The 21119-nt window shown below is 37.8% G+C and overlaps 1 protein-coding gene across 1 annotated transcript; it reads right to left on the bottom strand.

Annotated features, from left to right (window-relative positions):
* Positions 1-9994: 9994 nt before the first annotated feature.
* LOC127122347 (uncharacterized) lies at positions 9995-11005 on the bottom strand. The gene has a single exon (XM_051052696.1). The coding sequence runs from the start codon at positions 11003-11005 to the stop codon at positions 9995-9997; it is 1011 nt and encodes a 336-aa protein (XP_050908653.1).
* Positions 11006-21119: the final 10114 nt, after the last annotated feature.

The following is a 21119-nucleotide window of genomic DNA, read 5'->3' as shown; positions in this document are numbered from 1 at the left end:
CAAAAATGGTCAATGCAAAAGGTCAATTTTCAAGTGCAACAATTAAAATCCAAGGGCAAAATGGTCCAAGTTGAGAAATATATGGAATTTTGGAATGGGACTTTTTGCAACACACTCCAAATGACATTTAGAAGATGTTTGAGCTGTCATGAGCTGTCATGGTGTAATATTTGGCAAGGGCATTTTTGGACTTGCACTTAAGTTTCACACTACACTAATTAAACTCATTTTTGCTAATTGAGATTAAGAAAGTGATTAAGGCATTGGTATAAATGGCTAATTGTAACAGAATTGTTAATCACTTCACATTCTCCAAGAGCTGTAACCACTTTTCCCTCCATTTTCTCTCAAATTCTCAAGAACTTCATCAAGCATTTTGGATCCAAACTTCATCAATTCTTCATGAAACTTGTTCATTCTTCTTGATTCATCTTCCATAAGCCAAGATCTACATCTGTTTTGGTAAATTCGTGGCAATAGCATCAAGATCATGGACTGTTGCAAGCTTGCACAACAATGGCAACTTGATGATTCTTCCATCTGAAGCAACCTTGAGCTAACCTAATATTTCCAATCACCTTCCTCATCACTTAGCTTCATCTGTTTTGGCAAATTACTCGTGGAGAAGCACAAATTCGCAGCTGCCTTCATCAATTGGTCAGTTTTCGAAATCTTCCTTTGCTTAAATTATTAGGTACTTTTGAAAGGTCTTTGAATGTAGAACATCGTGCTATGCTTGGTTTTTGATTTGGTTAAACTATAGGTTGAGTTATCGTGTTTTGAATGTTTGATGTCATAACTTGTTTCACTCGATCCCGTGGCTGTGTTAGGAATTATGTTGAATGAGTTACATGTTCATGTTCCTTGTGGAAAGACGGTTCCATTGATTATGAGTTTGTTAATTTTGGTGACGATTTGATGTTCTTGATTTTCTGGAGATTTCTGGAAATGTTTTGCTCAAGAACGATGAATAGTGGCTGTTTGATCCAAATATTCGCCTTGCCTTGTTCAAATGTTGTTTACCGCGCCTTTCAACCAATAAGGAAGCGCCATGGCATCTGTTCGATACGTCGTCGTTTTGGCTAATGTGTTAAATATTACAATTGTGCCATTTCCGGATTTTATTATATATTATTGCATTTGCTTTTTTTCATTTTTATTTTCATTTGTTACATGAACTTCAAAAATTCCTAGAGACTTCATTTTTCATCCAAATTGAGTGAGACTTTTTGCATTATTTTCATGATGATGTGTAGAATTTAATGGTTATTTTTGTGGATTTTTTGCATGTGTAGAAAAATAATTGGCCTAGGGTTTGTTTCAATGTATGCATTTTGTACATGTCTTACCAAAACCTTCATGAAATGATGATGCCTTTAAAGAAATGGATGAAAATTTTTGTGCTTATTCTGGACATGTTGATGGTGATTTTCATGTAGAGTTTGTGATTTTTGGATACTTGGTTGATTAGATGTGATTTTTTGAATTAAGGTGTGACAATTTGTGTCACACCAAGCTAGGTCAATTTCATGATTTTATTTAAAATGCTTAGAGATGTTGAATTGAGCTGAGATTTTGTGTGGATGATCATTGATATGTCAAGATTACATGAGAATTTTTCTGGAATTGTTGATGTCATTTTCTAATTGATTGATAATTTTCTTCTCTATTGGCTCATTTTGTGAGTTTGGGTGACACATGTTGGTAATTCATTTGTGAAATTCTCATATTGTATTGGATGAAGATGAAATTTGGTATGAGCATTGTAGACATATTATAGGACATCATGGTTTTAATCCCATTCATTTCTTAATTGTTGTCACTATTTTATGATTTAGTGAAGTTGATGCTTGTGTTGATACCTTGAATTGGCTTGTATAAATGTGTCTGGACTTCTTGATTTTCATTGACCTACTTCCTTCTGTCCAATTGAGCTGAAAATTGACATGCTATACATTGAATGTGTCCTATTTAGGTGTGAATTTTTGTGGAATTAATTGAATTGTTTTGGTATGCTTTTGAGTGAGATAGTTCTGTTTGGTCTTTTGATGTTGCTAATTGCATGATTGATGTTAAATTGTGCATGAAATGATAATGGTGATTGATATGAGCATGGGACCAATTGCATTTGCTTTTAATTTGTTTGAATGTGATTTTGGTTGAATTGCACTTGCTGTTTAGAATTTTTATCCCTTTTGGACCCTAGGCTTGGCCTAGTGGTCTTGTTTCTCACATTTGGTTTGGATTTTCAGGTTGAAATGCAAAAGGCTTAAGGGAAAAAGTGCAAGTTGATTAAATTGAGTTTTGTTTGATGTTGTGAACTAACATTGGCTTTGTGTTGTAGGTTTGATGCTTGAGTTTGAGCTCATGGCTTGCACTTATGTGCATTAACTTGTGTTGTCTGTATAGATTGACTTTTGTTGTTTATTGTTGGTTTGTCTGAGTACTGATGATACTTGATTGATTTCAGGTACATTTAGTCGCTTACAGTTCTTTAAGAACTTGCTTGCTATTGCTTGGTTTTTAAACCAGTTGAGGTAGAATCTCTATACTTCATGTAGTCTGGAAGACCTGGCTTGTTATTTAGCCAGGCAACTGTCTGAAGTCCTCCTTAAGAGGCGATGTTTGTGATTGTTTAACTTTGTGCCAAGCAGGTAAAGACCTCTATGAGGCAATTGGCGGAATCCAAGGGATATGCAATCTATCCCCCGCTATTCTGTTGAGTCGTCCCTCTGCTCACACCACTGTGTTGATGCATTGGGACACAAACCCAAGATCTTGTACTTTGTACAGTTGTGTCAGAGTCTTGAGTGTAGAAGGGTCTCTCCATTCTGGACCCACGCTCCTTTGTCTGAAGCTCTCCCTGGTCAGGGATAAGAGCTGTGAAGTCTAATCTTCACTCACCTTTCATCAGCTTCACCTTAGCCCCTCAATGGCAAGGTTAAGAGCTAATACTACCTCTGTACAGATGACTTGCCTCGGCAGTCCACCCTTGTTTGAGCCTCACTTGACTGGATATAGTGTGTGCTATGTGAAATGTTTGTTTTATTTTGATTGATGCTTGCATGCTTGTTTTTCCTGGTTAGGATTAGCTTGCTGTTGTGCAAGTAGGTAGAAACCATAACATAGGGCAATGATGCATGATAACACTAGGCTCGAGTACAGCTCCCTGGTAGTGTGTCTCCCCTTGGTTTCTGGCTAGATTTTCTTTCCCTTTCAGGGGAACTACATCGCCCTGATCCTCGTTCTAGACGAGGTATGTAGGCAGGAGACCGTGCGAGGTCTCTCCGGGCACTTTTTTTCTTTTTGTGTGTGTTTGCTTGTTAGCTTCTTGTGTGTCAGGATATGGATGTAAGCCCAGCGATTGGCTGTCTGTATCCTGATTGTGTTTGTTTGGTTCGGAAGCCGATGTAAGCCCAGCGATTGGCATTCGGGTTCCAGGTTTGCCTGTGTTTGTGTGTGTCTTGTTTGGCGTGCGTGAGCCGAACTACGGCAGCTCTGATTCTCGTTCCAGACGAGATACGTAGGCATAGGATGCGATATCCTAGCGAGCCCTCTTCCCCCTTTTCCCACCTGTGTTGTCTTCAGTGTGTGTGTGTGATGTTTGTTTTAGCAACCTATTCTTTCTTTTAGAGCGTGGATCCCGTCGAGTACGACGGACGTGAGGGGTGCTAATACCTTCCCCTTGCGTAACTGACTCCCGTACCCTTTCTCTTTGGTCGCGAGACCATGCTTTTCCCAGGTTTCTCTGAGCGTTTCCTTTCCCTATCTTGGGATAAATAACGCGCAGTGGCGGCTCTGTGTTGTTTTTTTGTTTCAGCCCGCCGGTTGTTTTTCGCGGATGCGACAGTGCGTGACCCCTCCGGTGAACACTCGATGATGACACGTGAGCAGTTTCTGCAGTACGCTAGCTGGCCTGTGGATAGGCTTATGTTTGGAGAGGGGGCGGGTGCCGGTGCATTTGGTGCTGGTGTTTCAGGTGGTGTTGCTGATGATGATGATGCTACCGGTTCTGAAGCCGATAGTGATGAGGGTTCTGAGTCCTTTGAGGGCTAAGTTTGTTTTATTTTTTATGCTAAGTTTATTTTATTTTTATTGTATTTTCAGATTTGTTGTATTTTAGTATTGGTTATGTACTTTTGGGGTGTTTTGTCCCCCATGCACATTTTTAAAATTTTTAAGTAATAGTTATTGTTTATGTTTTTAATTTGTGTGTTTGGTTTAAATTTCTTTTGTTTTAATAAATTTTTGGTTGATTGAGTGTCAAACCTTCTAGATTGGTTGCTCCTCAAAAGAAGTATCCAATGAAGGTGCATCCGAGCTTGGATGGCAATGATAAAAATAAACAAGTGAATAATGCTAAGGTACATGGTTACCTTCGGTTAGAATTTTAGAATGCATTAAGAACTTTACTCTTTTTGTAATTGAATATTATTCTTTTTGCAACATAATTGAATGAATGTTTCATCTAGGACTTAGAACCACAAATTGTGAGGAAACCTCCATTGTACACTTAAATGCTGGATTCTAATAAACTTTGTTGATTCATTTGATGCATGCTTGGTCTTTTATTATTGTGAATTTGTGGAAGCAATTATAAATGATCAAGGCGCTTGTTTTCTATTGAGCACAACCAGTTCCAAATACAACTTACCCGTGAGCAGAGAGAGTATTCGTTAACCCCTTTGAGCTTAAACAATTGAATCTCAGCTTGAAATAAAGCGAGATGTCAAAAATCTTTTTTCTTGAAACTCGGATAATTTTGATAATTGTTCTTTTGCCGTAAAAAGTCAAGATCATTCACTTAGGGTGAGTAAGAAATAAGTTGGGGAGAACGAAAATGAGAATCGGTAAGTGCCACAACTCGTTAAAAACCGAGCAAGCATTGAAAATAAAAAAATAGAAAAGAGAAACATATATTTTGTAAATATGATGTGAAAGAAAAAAAATAGAGAAAATGAAAATGAATGCTTGCTTGGAAGAAAAATAGTGAAAAACAAAAATTGAGTTGTGAAATAAGAGTTGTGAAGGTTTCAAATGAGAAACAAATGGAACGAAGTTGAGATGTGTGAATAGTGTACAGTGAATGTCTCTTTTGCATCGACAATTTCATTTTCAATGGCCTTAGAAATGACCCTTGTTTGTTAACCTAACCAAGCTACAACCGAAAAGTCCTTAGTGATCTTCGTGCTTCCGCATTACCATTTATAATTGTTAGACATTGTATGAATTGAATTGATTTCTTCATTGTTTGTTGGAGAGAGAGATTATTCCCGCGGTTGCAAACGCGTAATTTCTTCAATCCTTATTCGAAGAGGAGAGATAGGGTGATTCATTCAAGATAATATTGTTGTGGATAGATACATATTTCGCATTGCTATTAAGTTTTAGTTCTTGTGTATTATGTTATTCTAACCATTGGGAACTTATGCCTGGTTGATTTTCTTGTGTTTGAGCCATTTTATCCGACTTCGGAGAAACCTTTTTCTTAAAGCAAATCCTCTTGTCCTTCAAGAGGCATACTTTGCTTGAGGACAAGCAAGAATCTAGTTGGGGAGAGTTGTTAGATGCCCAAAAGTGCTTATTTGAGCTATCAAATGTGGGCATCTTTCACTCCTTTTTGTTGCTAAAGTGTTCGAAACCGCCTTTGTTTTAGATGAATTGCAATACAATGTTAAACGATCTTGGTACCTTTGATTTGTGTGTTATTGTGCAGGAATTAGGCATGAAATAATAGAAAATGAAGGCACAAGAAAATGGCAAGGGACCAAGAAAAAGAATGCATTCATCAGCTTGCTCGCTAGGCGAGTGCTGTGGCGAAGTGCTCGCTAGGCGAGCACCCAGCGAGCTTCCAGCGAACATCTCCAGTATTTTACAGTAGCAAACATCAACAAACTCGTTAGGCGAGCAGCCAGCGAAGGTGGTAGCGAACACGCCCAGACTTGGTCAAAAGCGCAGCCAGCACTCACTCGTTAGGCGAGCCATTAGCGAGCTCCCAGCGAGCAATTCCAGTAGTAAAACCTCCTAAGCTCGCTGGAGCAAAGGTTGAAGCGTGGGCTTCGCCTAGCGAAGGTTTTGTTCGCCTAGAGAACATGCAAATCTGGCAAAGGATATTTCTCTGGGCGCAGGTGCCTCAGGTGCCTCATTTTGGGGCTTGCTAGGCGAACCATTCTGCTCGCCTAGCGAGCATGACAGCTCAGTAGCAGCACTATAAGTAGCAGGGGCTACTTTTTGGAGCCATACTTTACACTTCCATACTTTGTGCTTTTTTAGATATTTTTCAGCATTGCTCTAGAGATATTTTGTAACCTAGAAACCCATTTTTCATCTTTGATCTTCTCTTAGCAATATTCTACAAAAAGAAGGTAGATTCCCATCCAATCTCGATTCTTCGACTCAGATGTTGATCAACCTTCTTCCGAAACTTGTTGACCAAGCCACCATGAAAATGAGTGGCTAAGTTCTTCATTTTGTCAAGGTTAGATGTAGATGATCATTAGCTTTGTGTGTAAATGGGATGATCTTCATTTGTAAACTCTTTAATGATGAATATATGGTGAAAACTTTGTTTTATCGATAACTCTTTGTGTTGGTTTATGATCGAGAGATGTTTGCCAACTTTTTACCTAGGTTTTCATCCAATCTTGTTTGTTAGCTAGAGATAGTAATGAATGATTTTGTTCACCATAAAGTTGAACCAAAAAGTTGTCATTTTGATAGATTGTGTTAGAGATAAACAATGGATCAAAATGGGAAAACCCACAATGTGTGTTAGAGATAAACACATTGGGAGGACTTTGTGAAATAGTTTATCATCTAAAGGAGTTTATAAGTTTTGTTGATCGAACATATGCATGCAAAGTGATCGTCGAACCCTAACTTTGACAATCTTTCTCAAATAGAAAAACCAAAACTTTTACCGCATTTTCTTACACTTTTATGCAAGATACCGTGACTAAAACCAAAACCCCCTTGTTACTACGAGTTAAGAATTAAAACAACTGTCGAACGGCGGCGATATCTCACAATCCCTATGGAGACGATAACAAAAACCCGACACTTAACCCTATTCCAACACCACTCCATCTACCACCTTATTTCATACTTCCAGGGTACTGCTTTGGTGCTTTCAAAGGGAAAGGGGGTAGGCATACAAACTACCACGGGTGGTGGATGAACAACATCTTTTCTGTGATAAGTTACCTCAAACGGTTCTGGTAGATTGAAAATGGGTTCAATGACTGAAACTTCCTCGTTTGTTGTTGGACCACAAATTTTCAAAACACCTTGATCCATCAAGTTCTGAATGTCCTTTCGTACCACTTTACATCCCCTTGGATGAATGACACATTCTTCACAATTGTCATGGCGTGTATCAATCAAACTAGCTCCCACCAATCTTGCATGAAGTGCTAGCAATGGAGTTTTAACATTTTCGACGTTTTTGATTATACACACATCAGAAGCATCCTCGATGGCATTAACATCACCATGCACCGGCAGAGGGTTACTTTTTACGTTGGGTCCGATATCTCGAAATGAAAGAATCTTCTTCTCAACCAGGTCTCGCACAATATGCTTCAAAGCATAACATCCCTCTAAATCATGTCCAGGGGCACCCTCATGGAACGGACAATGGGCATCTGGATTGTACCATGGAGGTAATGGATTTGGTGGAGGACCCAAAGGTCTGGGAGTCACCAACCCTTTTCATAGTAACAATGGGTACAATTCAGTGTATGTCATAGGGATTGAAGCAAACGGAAGTCTACCTCTTTGTACCCTATTTTGATTTGGAGGATTTTGTGGACGAGGAGCCTGTGCCCTTGGCTGTTGATAAGCAGGTGGCACGGGCGCTTGCTGGTATATTGGTGCTTGTTGAATAGGTTGATAGACAGGAGCTTGTGACTAGTTGAAATTTGGTGTGACTGTTGCCACATACGGTTGTTGAACATACTGCACTGGATAAGTTGGTTGTTGCTGAGCAAATTGATGTTGCTTCTTTCATGAATGACTCCTCCTTTGACTGGTTGACACCGCATTTGTATCACCCTCTTTCTTTCTTTGAAAACCTCCGGGAAACTTTTTGGCATTACTACTAGATGTTTCAGAGGTAGTTATCATTTTTCCATTTTTCAATCCAAGCTCGACCTTTATGCCCACGGCGACCAGGTCAGAGAAGCTTGCAGATACACTACTCACCATTCTTTCATAGAACATAGGTTTTACCGTATCCATGAACCAATCTGCTAACTCCTTCTCAGCAAGGGGTGGTTCGACTTGCGAGGCCACTTCCCTTCATCGTTGTGCATATTCCTTAAAAGACTCGTTATCTTTCTGGGACATGCTGAGCAATTGCCTCCTATCTGGGGCCATATCCATGTTATACTTATAATGTTGGATGAAAGCATCAGATAAGTCTTGGAAACAATGAATTCTACTTTGATCAAGGCTTAAGTACCACTTAGAGGGAGCACCCCTCAAGCTGTCTTGGAAGCAATGTATCATAAGTTTATCGTCTTCTACGTGCGCAGCCATTTTTCGATAGTACATAATAAGGTGACTTTTAGGACACGAGTGGCCCTCATACCTATCAAAATCTGGGGTCTTGAATTTTGCAGGAATCATAAGACCTGACACTAAGCACATCTCCTTAGCAGTAGCACCAAAAACTTGGTCACCTTCCATAACCCTTAACCTCTTTGCAAGAATCTGGAAATTCTCCTTCATCCCTCTTATATCTTCCTGCCTTTCATCATCTTCGTCCGAAAAGTCCGGAGCATGTTGTTGATCCTCAAAGTAAGGTTGCACATGTGCACGAACGAGAGGTGGTGCGAACGTGTGGACCACATGATGAGTTTCATTGATGGTTGGTAGAGGAACCGTTTGCTGAGTAGATTGTGCAAAACCAGGGGCGCCTTAAATTGGAGGTGTGAAACCAGGAGGTAAACCATAGGCTGGCCAGGTGGTTGGTACCGTCCTTGCAGGTTAGGGTTCAATCGACGAACCGACGATTTCTGAAACGACCGTCGTTTGGGTGTCCAACTTTGCCCTGGTGACCTATAGTATCTCCATGACTTGACCCATGTTTCCTCGTAGGTCTTCGAGTTCTGAGCTTACTCACTCCAATTCTTGTTCTTGGTCTGCCATTCTTCGAGAGCACTGGCTCTGAGGTTGTAGTGGTGTTGAGGACTCAGTGTGTAACAACTAATAGAGAAAACGGAATGAGTTTTTATTTATTTATATGGAGAATGCATTTTATGTTTATTTATTTTTAGGGATTCTTATAAACTTCGCAGTTGTTGAGCACGCACTTTGAAAGTAATGTGAACAGAAACAGAAAACAATAGTCAGAAGCTGATTCAAAAATTCAATACCCATTCATTCAATGAAGCCAAAAAGTACGAAGTACACAGTCAAAGTGGGTACAAAACATTAAGCCAAATACAAAAATTGGAAATAACACGAAGCAAACAACTTAAAGAGTCCTCTTAGCAACTCGCTCTTTGTGTGCCTTCAATTCTTCTTCGAACCTTCGCATCATCCTTTCACAAAGCAAAACAAGGTCATGAGCCGATGGATGAGTGTTATTTTCATCCATGTCCTCTAGAGCATTTTCTAACTTCCATGGTAAGTCTATGGCCACGCCATTACAAAACTCTATGAGGTTAGCCAACTTCGTACGGTACGCATCAAGACTTGGCTGCAGAAGGTTGATGGTGCATTCATACTCATCCAATATCTCATTCAAATGCTTCCTATGATTTAGTCAACCCATGCTTTGGCTCTTCAGAGACTCATATTGTTCCTTCCAATAACTAGCTAGCTCCTTGTTGGTATTCAACTCATCACACTTCTCTTCCCAGGCTTTAGGACATATCTGAGAGGTTCCTTGGGCTTGTTCCTTAAGACGTCTCTCACGCACCACTTAAGCTTCGGAGCTTCGAAGTTGCTCCTTTAGTTCTTGTATTTGGGCTTCAAGCTCCTCCCTTACCTACTTCTTTTGCTTAGTGGCTAGGTCCCACCAACGCTTCCACTCTTGTCCATCTCGTTTAGCCTTAGCTAACTCATCACGGAGTGAACCTAATCCACTATCAGCCTGATCTAGGCATTCCAAGACTCTTTCCTTGAGATCTTGCTCAATTCTGTTCTTCTTACGACTCTCCTCCAAAAGTTCCTTCCTTTGGTTACTCTTCCTTTTGAGAATCATATTTTTCCCAGTTTCTTTGTAGAGTTTAGATTGTAGATCATCTTTCTCCTTTCCAAGTTTAGCTACCATGGCTCGAAGTTCTTCCATCTCTTCAAGAGAAACAGGGACTAGTTCTGGTGAGGTAGACCTTAGAGGAATCTCTATAGAAAAAGGGAGCTTCACAACTTTGATCCTCTCCGAGATCCATTGCTGATAAGGAACCCTTGATGCATCATTCTTCTTTACTATTTTTGTTCCTTTGGTATGCACCTTTTCCCAAGATCGAATGATCTTACGGAGGAGAAAAGGATCATTGGTTCCCATATCATTCAAAACCATCTCTTCTAACTCTTTATCATCGGGCTTCCCACGCATAGGGTATCCAAACTGTCGCAAAGCTAACATGGGGTTGTAGCTGATGCAACCTTTAGATCCTATTAGTGGTACATTTGGGAAACTACCACAATTGATAATGATTTCTTCAACATTCAGCTTGTGTCGGTACCAAATGATATCCTTACTAGACAAAGACACCAGAGTTCTTGCCCACTCCCCACTGGACATCTCACTGATGTGAGCATCAGGCTTGAACACATATGAGATAAGCCAATTATAGAGCAATGGAAGGCAACATATCAACATTCCATTCTTCTTTTGATGTCGAGTATGCAAAGTATGAAAAGTGTTAGCTAATAGTGGAGGAACCAAACTTTGTTTATCCTTCCAAACGACCCAAAAGATACTTATGGCAGTTGAATCTATAAAACCTTCATGGGTTGGGAACAATACTAGCCCATATATGAAAACAGCTAGCATATTTGCCAATGCATCCCAATGATGTATCTCAAACAACCTTTCTGCTTCTTCTTCTAGGTAAGCCCTCCAAAAACCAAAGAGATTCTCCCTTTTCTTCCAATTAGCCAATGCATCAGATATGGGATGTGGAGGGCAAAGGCTAGCATCTCTACCTCAACTACCTAACCAATCCTATTATACGGTGTCCTTCCTTTCATAGAAAATCCCAAGAGTCGGTCGAATTCCTCCAAGGTTGGAGTCAACTGAAAGTCTTGGAATAAGAAACTTCGAAGCGGAGGATCATAGAACTGAGCTAAAGCGGTGATGGCTGGTGTTTGAACATCCACTGAGATAAGATCCAAAATATGGCCAAACTTCCCTTGCAAAGTAACCCTGAAGCATGCGGGAAGTTCATTCAGAAGTCTTGATATGTTGGCAATATCTGGCATTTTGGCTTTGAATGGTAATGCTTTCCTTCTTTCTGAACCCATTACAAACTTTTTGTGCTAACAACTGCGTATTCAAAAATTCCTTGAAAACAAAATTTTGTGTGAGTGTCATGATGTCATGCAAATGATCATGAATGCATGGTATTTGGTTTTGGGATAAGGTAACTCAAAACACCCTATTTGGTAGGCTTCTTAATAGATAGTTCAAAGCTGGTTACCCATAAACCCACTCACAGGATAGTTTTTATGTTTTTGATAAGGTTCCCAGAGTCATGGACCATAATCGTATCAACATCATGCAACAGGCTAGCCGCTTTATGACGAGAGTGACGAAAGGTCTCTTCTGAGCGGGGTTTTCATGTTGGGTGCAACAAGGAGAGGCCCTTGGAGTCCAACATTACACAACCACCAAAGCAGGAACTGGTTCTAAGATGGGCTCCTAGAGTCATGGACCCTTCATGAATCAACGTCATGCGACAGGCTAGCTGTCTTATAACGAGATCTACAAATAGGTCTACTCTAGGGGAGTCTTCATGCTAGACACACAAGGAGTGGCCCTTGGGGACTAACACTACATAACTTCCAATTCTAACTTATGTGTTCTCTCTTCTTTTTCCAAAGCTCGGGTGTAGAGCTTTATTCATGATATCGAAATCCCAACACCCACATATAGATATATATACAGATATAAAAATGCGACAAAACAGAGATAAAGAAAGCATATAACAAAGGAAGAAAAATAAACAAACAAAGCTAACACACATACAAAAACCTAACTAAACTAGGGTTGACTCACTTAGGTTCTTGATATTCCCCAGCAGAGTCGCCATCTGTCGCACCTCGAAAAATGGGGATACGACTATAAGCGAAGCGCAATCGCACGCTCGCAATGATGGACTGAACAGAGTCGCCACCGAACATTATTTATTCCTAAAAAGGAAAGGGGAAATATCGATAAAACCCAAGACAAAATGACAATGATTATTGGTCATCGCAGCCAAATCAGGGTTCGGGAGTCGGTTACGCAAAGGGAAGGTATTAGCACCCCTCACGTCCGTTGTATTCAACGGGAACCGTTTAGTTAGTTTCGTTTTGAATGTTAGCTTATGTTAGTCTTCTCAAGTTATAATGAGGGAGAGAATAAAATAGAAGAGAGAAGAAATGTTTTTGGATTTTTTTGACGAAGGACTAAAGCTAAGTTTTTTATTAGTGGGCCTGACAAGATTTACAAATCCTGCTCCTACGTATCTTAATAGAGAAATCAAGGCTTACGTAGTTCTGGGTAGAAAATGTTTGTTTGTTGGTCGATTTTAGCGAAAGCTATATCGTATTAATCGACGAAAACATTGTTTTACCCAAAACAGATGAGGAGTGGACGTATACCACACATCGAATGGATTTACAAATCATCATTCGGAAAAACGTCACTTATCTCGACTCAACAATCGTGGGCGAAACATTGTTTGCATCACCTTAAGACAATATATCTTTCATTTATGAAAAAGGTTTTTGATTAATCGCACGGCGGTGAGAAAGAGTTTGATTGGTTGGATGTATTTTGAGTAATGGCGAGAACTTGGATGAGCGAGATATTCATCTCGAATCCTAGTCTCAGGAGTGCACGGTATACACCATGTTCCATTTCCATCTTTATTGAAAAAGTGTTTAATAAATATTAAGTGTTTTAAATTTGATTGAGAAAGGGGTTTGAAGAAACCGCATTGACAATTTTAGACGATGGCGAGAGCTAAGATAGGTAAGGCATCCACCTTGAATCTTAATCTCAGGAGTGCACGGTATACACCATGTTCCATTTCCATCTTTTAAAAGAGTGTTAAGGTAGGAATTAAGTATTTTTGAGTTTGGAAGACGAATATTTGATGAGAACGAGACATGAGCCTCGGGATCAATCACTCGGGGTTCCACTGGAATGCTAGATTCCAATGGTCCTTTTTCATTCGAATTATTTAAGAAAATTATTTAATGGACGACGAACACTTGATGAGAATCAAATGTTCAAAGGGTTACGCCAGAATGCTTGATCCCAACGAACTTTATTTTGTCCAAGCTGATCATTAAGTGTTTTAAGAATGAAGAAAAAGAATGGACAGTTAATCCAAAACGTGGGGCTCATGACTGATTATTCGAGGGTTCCCACCGGAATGCAAGATTTGGATGGTCCTCTTCTTTCGTGTTTTAAAAAAAGGAAATTAATCGGGTTGTAAAGATAGTTTATAAGTAAAATAAAATTATAGGGATAAAATTAATTTTACAATTTTATATGTATATCGAATTAATTTTATATATATAATCGAGTTCCCACCAGAATGCTAGATTCAAATGGGAGGAAATGAAATTAAATGTCGAAACTATGGAGAGTTAGTGAAATTTAAATTGAAAAAAATAGTGAATTTGAATGTGATTATTTACATGTGTAAGGGTATGACCATGGATACCAATAACCTAATTAAATTAACTAACACATAAAAAATCGACTAATCGAATAAAACCCAATATCGGAAAGTCAACCATTAATTAAATCTAAAAGGTAAACATTTAAAAATCTAAACAACTAAATAACGATTAAATTAAATTAATAAAAATATAAAAGTAAAATGAAGAGTAAGAAATTATAATAATTTAAATGAAATAGTAAGCATAAAAAATAAAAATATGGAGATATGTTACTCCCAAGTATCAAACCCATCCCACTATAGAAAGTGAAACTACTCTCTCTCCACTAGGCCACTTAGGGTCATTTGTTATTTTAATGATAACTTGAATATATGAACAGGAATAGCTGAAGATAGTTTAGAATAAAAACTAATTAAAAGAGGTGGGCTACTGTTAATGGACAACTAATTAAAACGATAGAAGAATCCCAAAGGGTAACCCTAGCCGCCTGGCTGTTGGGTTTAAGAGATTAATGGCTAGTAAATGAATGGGGAACATAAAAAAACAATATATTAACATACACTATTTAATAAAAAGGTGCACAGGAAGACTAAACGTATTAAGTTTTAAATGGTTTAAATGTTTGTTTTTAAAAAAATAAATAAAAGGAAAGAATGTGAGAGAAACGGTAACAGAACCCAGAAATGTTCGTCTTCCTCACTAACGAAATCCTCCATTCTCTCAATCTCTCGACCTCAACCTCTCGTCATCTCTCAATCGCTCATCTCCTCAAACTTTCGCACCTACCTCACAATACCCTACTCTCAATCTCACTCTAAACGCGGAAAAACCAAAGCTTCAAAAGAAAATCAAATAAGAAGGCTCACTTCGGCGGTGATTCGGCGGCGATGGTGAGCTTGTATCTTCCTCTCTTCGCTAGGTTTTTCACGCCGTTTCTGAAAATTAGGGTTTTTGTGGTTTGGAAAATTAGGGTTTTCGTCCGTAGCCGCCAAGATTTAGGGTTTTTTCCCGTCTCCAAGATTTAGGGTTTTTTCCGTCCTCTCCCCTCTCACCTTTTATACTCAACCACTAGGGTTTCAGATGGCTTATGGAGATCCAGAAGGGTATCTTTACGAAATCCCTTTAGGGTGCTCATATTTTGGTCTGCCTCATTTGACGTTAATTCAGAAACGGTAATATGAACCTAGCTTTCTTCCTCTAATTTTGTCTTAATTCTCTTTTGGGATATTTTTTGAATCCTAACGCCTTGCTAATTACTTGGTTTTACTGCAGTGAAAATTGGTGAAAAGAAAAACTTCAGTTATTTGCAAAGCTTGGTGATGGATCCTATCATAGCTATTTAACCATTTTGAAACCGAATTTGTGAGTAGCCTAAATTACAAGCTCGAATTCTAACCGGACTTTTCTGTTACGTTTTCATGTGGCAGGGAATTCACAACGGGTTCATGCCATGAAGTGGTCGGGTCAAAAACAATTTGGGGCCTCCAAAACAGTTCCTTTTTTGGTTGATGGTAAAAACGCGGGGTCATTGAATAGCTATGGAGCTCTCTTGGTATGTGTTGCACTGGCCTATTTTCTTTTATGAAATAGCAACGAGTTTGAATCGTTGTACATTCCCGGTGTAACCTTGTTGTTGTGGCTTACAGCTCATGAATGAGATTCCTTTCATTAGTTTTGAATTTCAACTTGTTTAGATGAGCTTCTTCAAAAAAGGATATGGTTTTGGTTATGGAATTTCCCTATTTATAGCGACTAATATCTATGAAAACATTATATGGAAGGCATTTAGTCCTACCACCATTAATAGTGGACGTGGAGCTGAATTTGAGGGTGCTGTTATTGCTCTGTTCCATTTGTTGATAACTAGAACATACAAGGTTCGTGCTCTTCGTGAAGCATTTTACCGGCAGAATCTTCCCAATGTGACAAATCTTCTTGCTACTGTCGTGGTTTATAATTGGATGTAATTAGAATAGAAATGTGAATGTATTGTGGTTTAACACACTGTAATGAGTTGTTGCATATAATACGATGCGTAGGGCCTCTTGAATGGTTTCCTTTTGTTTTCTTCTCCTTTTATGTGCAGACTGTTTGTAAGGAGCTACTAATTTGCTTGGTTTTGCAGGCTCATGAACCACAACAGTACTTGGGAATTCTTTAGGATATGCTTAGTATGCCGCTTTAACATTTGTGATCTCCCAGGTGATGTTTATAACCTTATGAGGTAATACCTTATACTGGCTTCAAGTGTTGGCTACCCTTGTCGGAGTTGAATTATAGGACACATGGCTTTTTCTTAATTATGCAGGTCACAACATGTTGCTCACATGGCAATCTGCAGGTTCTAGCAAGTTTGTAATAGCATGGAATCATGGCGACGTAGGAGCTTCTGAAGACACACGAACGAGCCACTCTTAACTAGATACCTTTATCTTCCTTTCCTATATAAATCCTGTAATATGTAACATGTGGCAATCCTGTAATATGTAACATGTGGCGCAACTTTGGCATGCTGCTTTAGGTGATGGGGTTGGAAAGTGTTTGCTGTATAGCTTTATAATATGAAGCGTGATTAATCTATTTCATCTCACAATGTCTATCATGGATTAAATAAGAAACAAAAGAATTATAAATATGTTGATACCGACATCCCAAAAGAATAAGTTATCACTGCCTATGTTATATAAATAATATATGTCGTGTTACATACAAGTAAAAATCAATCAATTCATGTAATCACTCGTAGAAAAAGAAATTGTGAATGTTAATTCTTAACACTACTAGTACAATATAATTATAATATAATAAAAGACATGCTTTAAGTTATTTGACTTTTCAATTACTACTACTGCAAGGCTACATTGGCTTAACATAAATGCATTTGAATGCCATGCTTATGTGTATCAATTTTGGTTCTTGCTTGGAGAACAAGAAATGTATGAAGAGGCAAAGAGGAAATCGAGGAAATTAGAATCAACATGAGGTTGAAATAGAATAGGTCTTAGAGCTTAGAAAAAAAACTGACTTTACTTTGGTTAAAGTGATATTTTTTGCAAATTCATTTGTAAAATCACACAATGATTGCGCGCGCGCGCGCGCACACACACACACACACACACACACACACACACACACACACAGATATATATATATATATATATATATATATATATATATATATATATATATATATATATATATATATATATATATATATATATATATATATATATATATATATATATATATATATATATATATATATAAATGGTTCTTTTATTTCAACAAAGAGAAAGCTTTAATTTCAAATGATATTTTGCTACCAACTTAACATATGAATTGCTAGTCAAAAACTTGCACCATGACTTTGAATGGATGGTACATATGAAATTGACATGAATGTATGCAAATGAACTTTTTAGGCCAAGGGCCGAATGAAAAATGAAAAATTTTCAAGACCAGAATCGGGGTATGACACTTAATAACAATAAAAACCCTAAAAAAATATGTTGGTGGACTGTTGAACCTCTGTCCTTGACTTGATATGAGCATTTGGACTTAGAGTAGGCAACATCCATATGCTTTGAAGGACTTGTCCAATGCCATTATTTGAGACTGAATTATCTTGGCCAATGCCATTCATCTGATGCAAACCTTAAGAGCTCCCATTGGTTTATTTGTTACTTTGTCCCTATGCTTTAATTATTATCCTATTCTTATTGTTTATATCTGATGATTGTTTCTATGAGCTTGTCACAAGGAATATTTCATCTAATACATTTGAATACACTGAAGAAATTCTTGTCTTGTGGATTGCATCCCATTTGTCAGATCTTCTCAACTCTAAACTTTTAAGGTTTTGTCAAGGATAGTCCCTTCATCTCCTCTTTTCCTTCTTAAATTTAAAAATCTCCCCCTCCTTTTAAAACCTTCTTTGTTTGTGTTTTCAACTTAGACTTGTTTTAATGAGTAGAAACTTTGGCCTTATGCCATTGATTTTTTTCAAAATATTTTCTTAATCAAACTTGTGAATAAACTTAATTATATTGACTTTAATTTCAAAAGGAAAAAATAACTAACAACCTCATCTAATCCTTTTGGCCACTCTGTGCCCTTTTCTTTAAACTTTTCAAAAGAAAGTATTTAGATTTGAGTTATCTCTGGTTGAGATATAATTCTCCCACTCCATAATATATTTGATTGTAAGTCTTTCCATTTATTAGGGGTTAGTGACATACTTGTTGATTGAATCCAAGTTGGAGCCCTCCTTCTTAAATGTTGTAAAGCACTCATTATCGGTGGATGTTTGGTTGAGTGTTCTCCCATTAATAACAAAAGATCTTTAAACTTTTGTTAAAATTAAACAATCTACCTCTTTGAAATTTTTACCACGAACTACGGGGTTTTTATCCCTCATTTTTATGTTGGTACGTAGGCATAAGACCGAAGGTCTTATCAAACACAAAAATATAATAAAATTAATTCTTTTCTCATCCCCCCAATCTATATTTTTAGCAAACATCATTTTCAACTGAAACACCTGCACACAAAAAGGGCTCCCTGGGAGTACCTAGGACACGTTGGGTGTTAATATCTTCCCTTTGTGTAACCAACCCCCTTACCTATAATCTCTGATATTTTATTATTTTTTACTTGAAAACTTCTTATCTTTGGGTTTTGTTCGTACTTTTCCCTTTTCCTTTGGAAACAATAAAAGCGCAGTGGCGACTCTGGTTTTGTTGACGTCGAATTAACTAATAGCTCGATGGTCACGAATAGACCGCTACATTTTCAAATATATTCTTTCAAGTATTTTTAATATCATTAAGACTCTTTGGTCGATGAACTTCTCCCCTTTCTTTAAAATTCTCCATATTTGGAAAGAATAAGAATCCTTGAACACACCGAAACAGAACAAGGTACTTATTATGATGTCAATTGAAATGTTATTCTCATGAGGACAAATGTTGGACTAGATGCCTAAGCCAATGTGTACCATAATTGATAGATAATAAAAAACATAATGATAAATCATAAAGCAAATAAAGAACATAAGAGAATTGTTAACCTAGTTTAGTGTAACAACACCTATATTTAGGGGTCTTCCAACCTAAGAAAGAAAATCCACTCTCAATAGTATTAGTACAAAATGTCTTAGATGTTAAACCTTTGTTCAATTCCCGTCTTCTTAATACTACCTGAAGCTAGCAGAAATATACTCGAACGTATCACACGTTCGAACATACAATAGAGTCGCCATCGAACTTTATTTATTCTTGAAGGAAAGGGAAAACATCGATAAAACCCCGGGGAAAGAGATATGCTAGGTAGGGAAGTCAGTTATGCAAGGGGAATGTATTAACACCCCTAACATTCATGGTACTCCATGGGAACTGTTTTAATTGTTCTCGCTCGAACATGTGTTATATCTAAAGATTACTTGCAAAAGAATAGAGGGAAAGGAAAGAAATAGATAAAGTGCTCGGTGAGGATTGGGGACCTCATGCCTACGTATCCTCATAGTGCAATGAGGAATTCAGAGCTCGGTAGTTCAAAGAACTAGTGGTGGGAGGTGAAAAGAAATGTGTTCAAAGTATGGTCTGAACCAAATGATAATATTTTGAACTCCAACAAGGGGTAAAAATATGAACCCAAGAGTAAAATTGGCATTGACCGATATGTGGACTAGCAGGGTTGCCACTATATGGTATAGCCGAAAACAAGGAGAATTAAGTGTTTAGGGACAATATAGTTCTTGGTTCACAAGGTGACGCAAGACGGAGCTCAAAGGGATAATATATTTGGCTCAAAGATATCAGGTATATCACATGAAGTGAATGAAGGTAGAATATGAATCTACCATGGAGATGAACGGAATGAAGTGACCAAAGTCACATAAATGAATATTTGGTAACAAGTGACTGAAGAGGTATAGTTTGAAACCAAAGGTCAAGGTATATTAGAATCCATAGGAGAAATGGAATCTGTACCATAGAGGAAAATGGCATTAATCGATATGTGGACTACCAGGGATACCACTATACGGTATAACAAAAAAAGGAGGAATTAAATGTCTGGCTATAGGCCAAACAACTCTAGGTGCAAATGCGGATTGCCGCTATATCGTCCTAAAAGGGTATATATTAAATTCAAAAGGAAGTGTATCTCGGTGTCAAAGAAATGATATATCACCGGGTGAACGGTTCAATGATTGAAGGTAGATGATGGATCACGAAAGATATGAGTGGTGTCCTAAGGCGGAAGGAAGAATAATTAAGATTATGCTCGCCAAGGATTCATATTCTCGTGCCTATGTATTCTCATTGTGCAATGAGAAAGTCAAAGCCATCGTAGTTCGTGGAACTATGGGAACAAAGAGTGATTGAAAGTGATGACAAGTATAACTTGGACCAACATAATAGTATCAAGGGAATCCACAAATGGAGAGAACTTGGAATCAAAGAGTAAAATTGGCCTTAACCGATATGTGGACTAGCAGGGCCGCCACTATAGGGTATGGCCAATAACAAGGTGAATTAAATGTCTGGGCACGATCCAAACAACTGTCAATTCACAAGGTGGACTACCGCTATATCGTCTTAAAAGGGTATATGAGGGATCCAAAAGAAAGTATTATCGAGTGCAAGGATAGTATCTTGGATCCATGAAAGAGATAAACTCTGAATCTAAGAGCAAATCAACGTCTTAGCCAAAAAAGAATGAATTGAATGTTTGAGGACGATCCAAACAACTCTCGGTTCATGAGGTGGATTGCCGCTATATCATCCTAAAAGGATGTACAAGGAGTCCAAGGAGAAGTGTATTTGATCTCAAAAAGATGGTCTTGATTGATCAATGAAGAATGAAGTGTTTTTTAAATAAGGTAGCTCGCGAAGAATCTGAATTCTCTTGCCTACGCATTCTCATTATGCAATGAGAAAGTCAGAGCTTTCGTAGTTCGGCCTACTACGACTGAAACATAGGGGAATGAGACAAAGGGGAAAGTCAGAGCTTTTGTGATGATTATTCATGAACCCTAGAACATGAATCTCAATTGTATTATAAATCTTTGGATTTTTGCATGAAATTAAGATATATTTGTGTGTGTGTGTGTGTGTGTGTGTATATATATATATATATATATATATATATATATATATATATATATATATATATATATATATATATATATATATATATATATATATATATATATATATATATATATATATATATATATATATATATATATATATATATGTGAGTGTAAA

This window comes from Lathyrus oleraceus, chromosome 2 (assembly GCF_024323335.1).
Source record: "Lathyrus oleraceus cultivar Zhongwan6 chromosome 2, CAAS_Psat_ZW6_1.0, whole genome shotgun sequence".
In the NCBI taxonomy this organism is placed as follows: Eukaryota; Viridiplantae; Streptophyta; class Magnoliopsida; order Fabales; family Fabaceae; genus Lathyrus; species Lathyrus oleraceus.
The sequence above is the reverse complement of the archived record's forward strand: the minus strand, read 5'-3'. Positions and strand labels throughout refer to the sequence as shown.

Bases quoted from the DNA above. Each gene is read 5' to 3' on its own strand.
- LOC127122347 (XM_051052696.1), bottom strand. From the start codon at position 11,005: ATGCTAGCTGTTTTCATATATGGGCTAGTATTGTTCCCAACCCATGAA.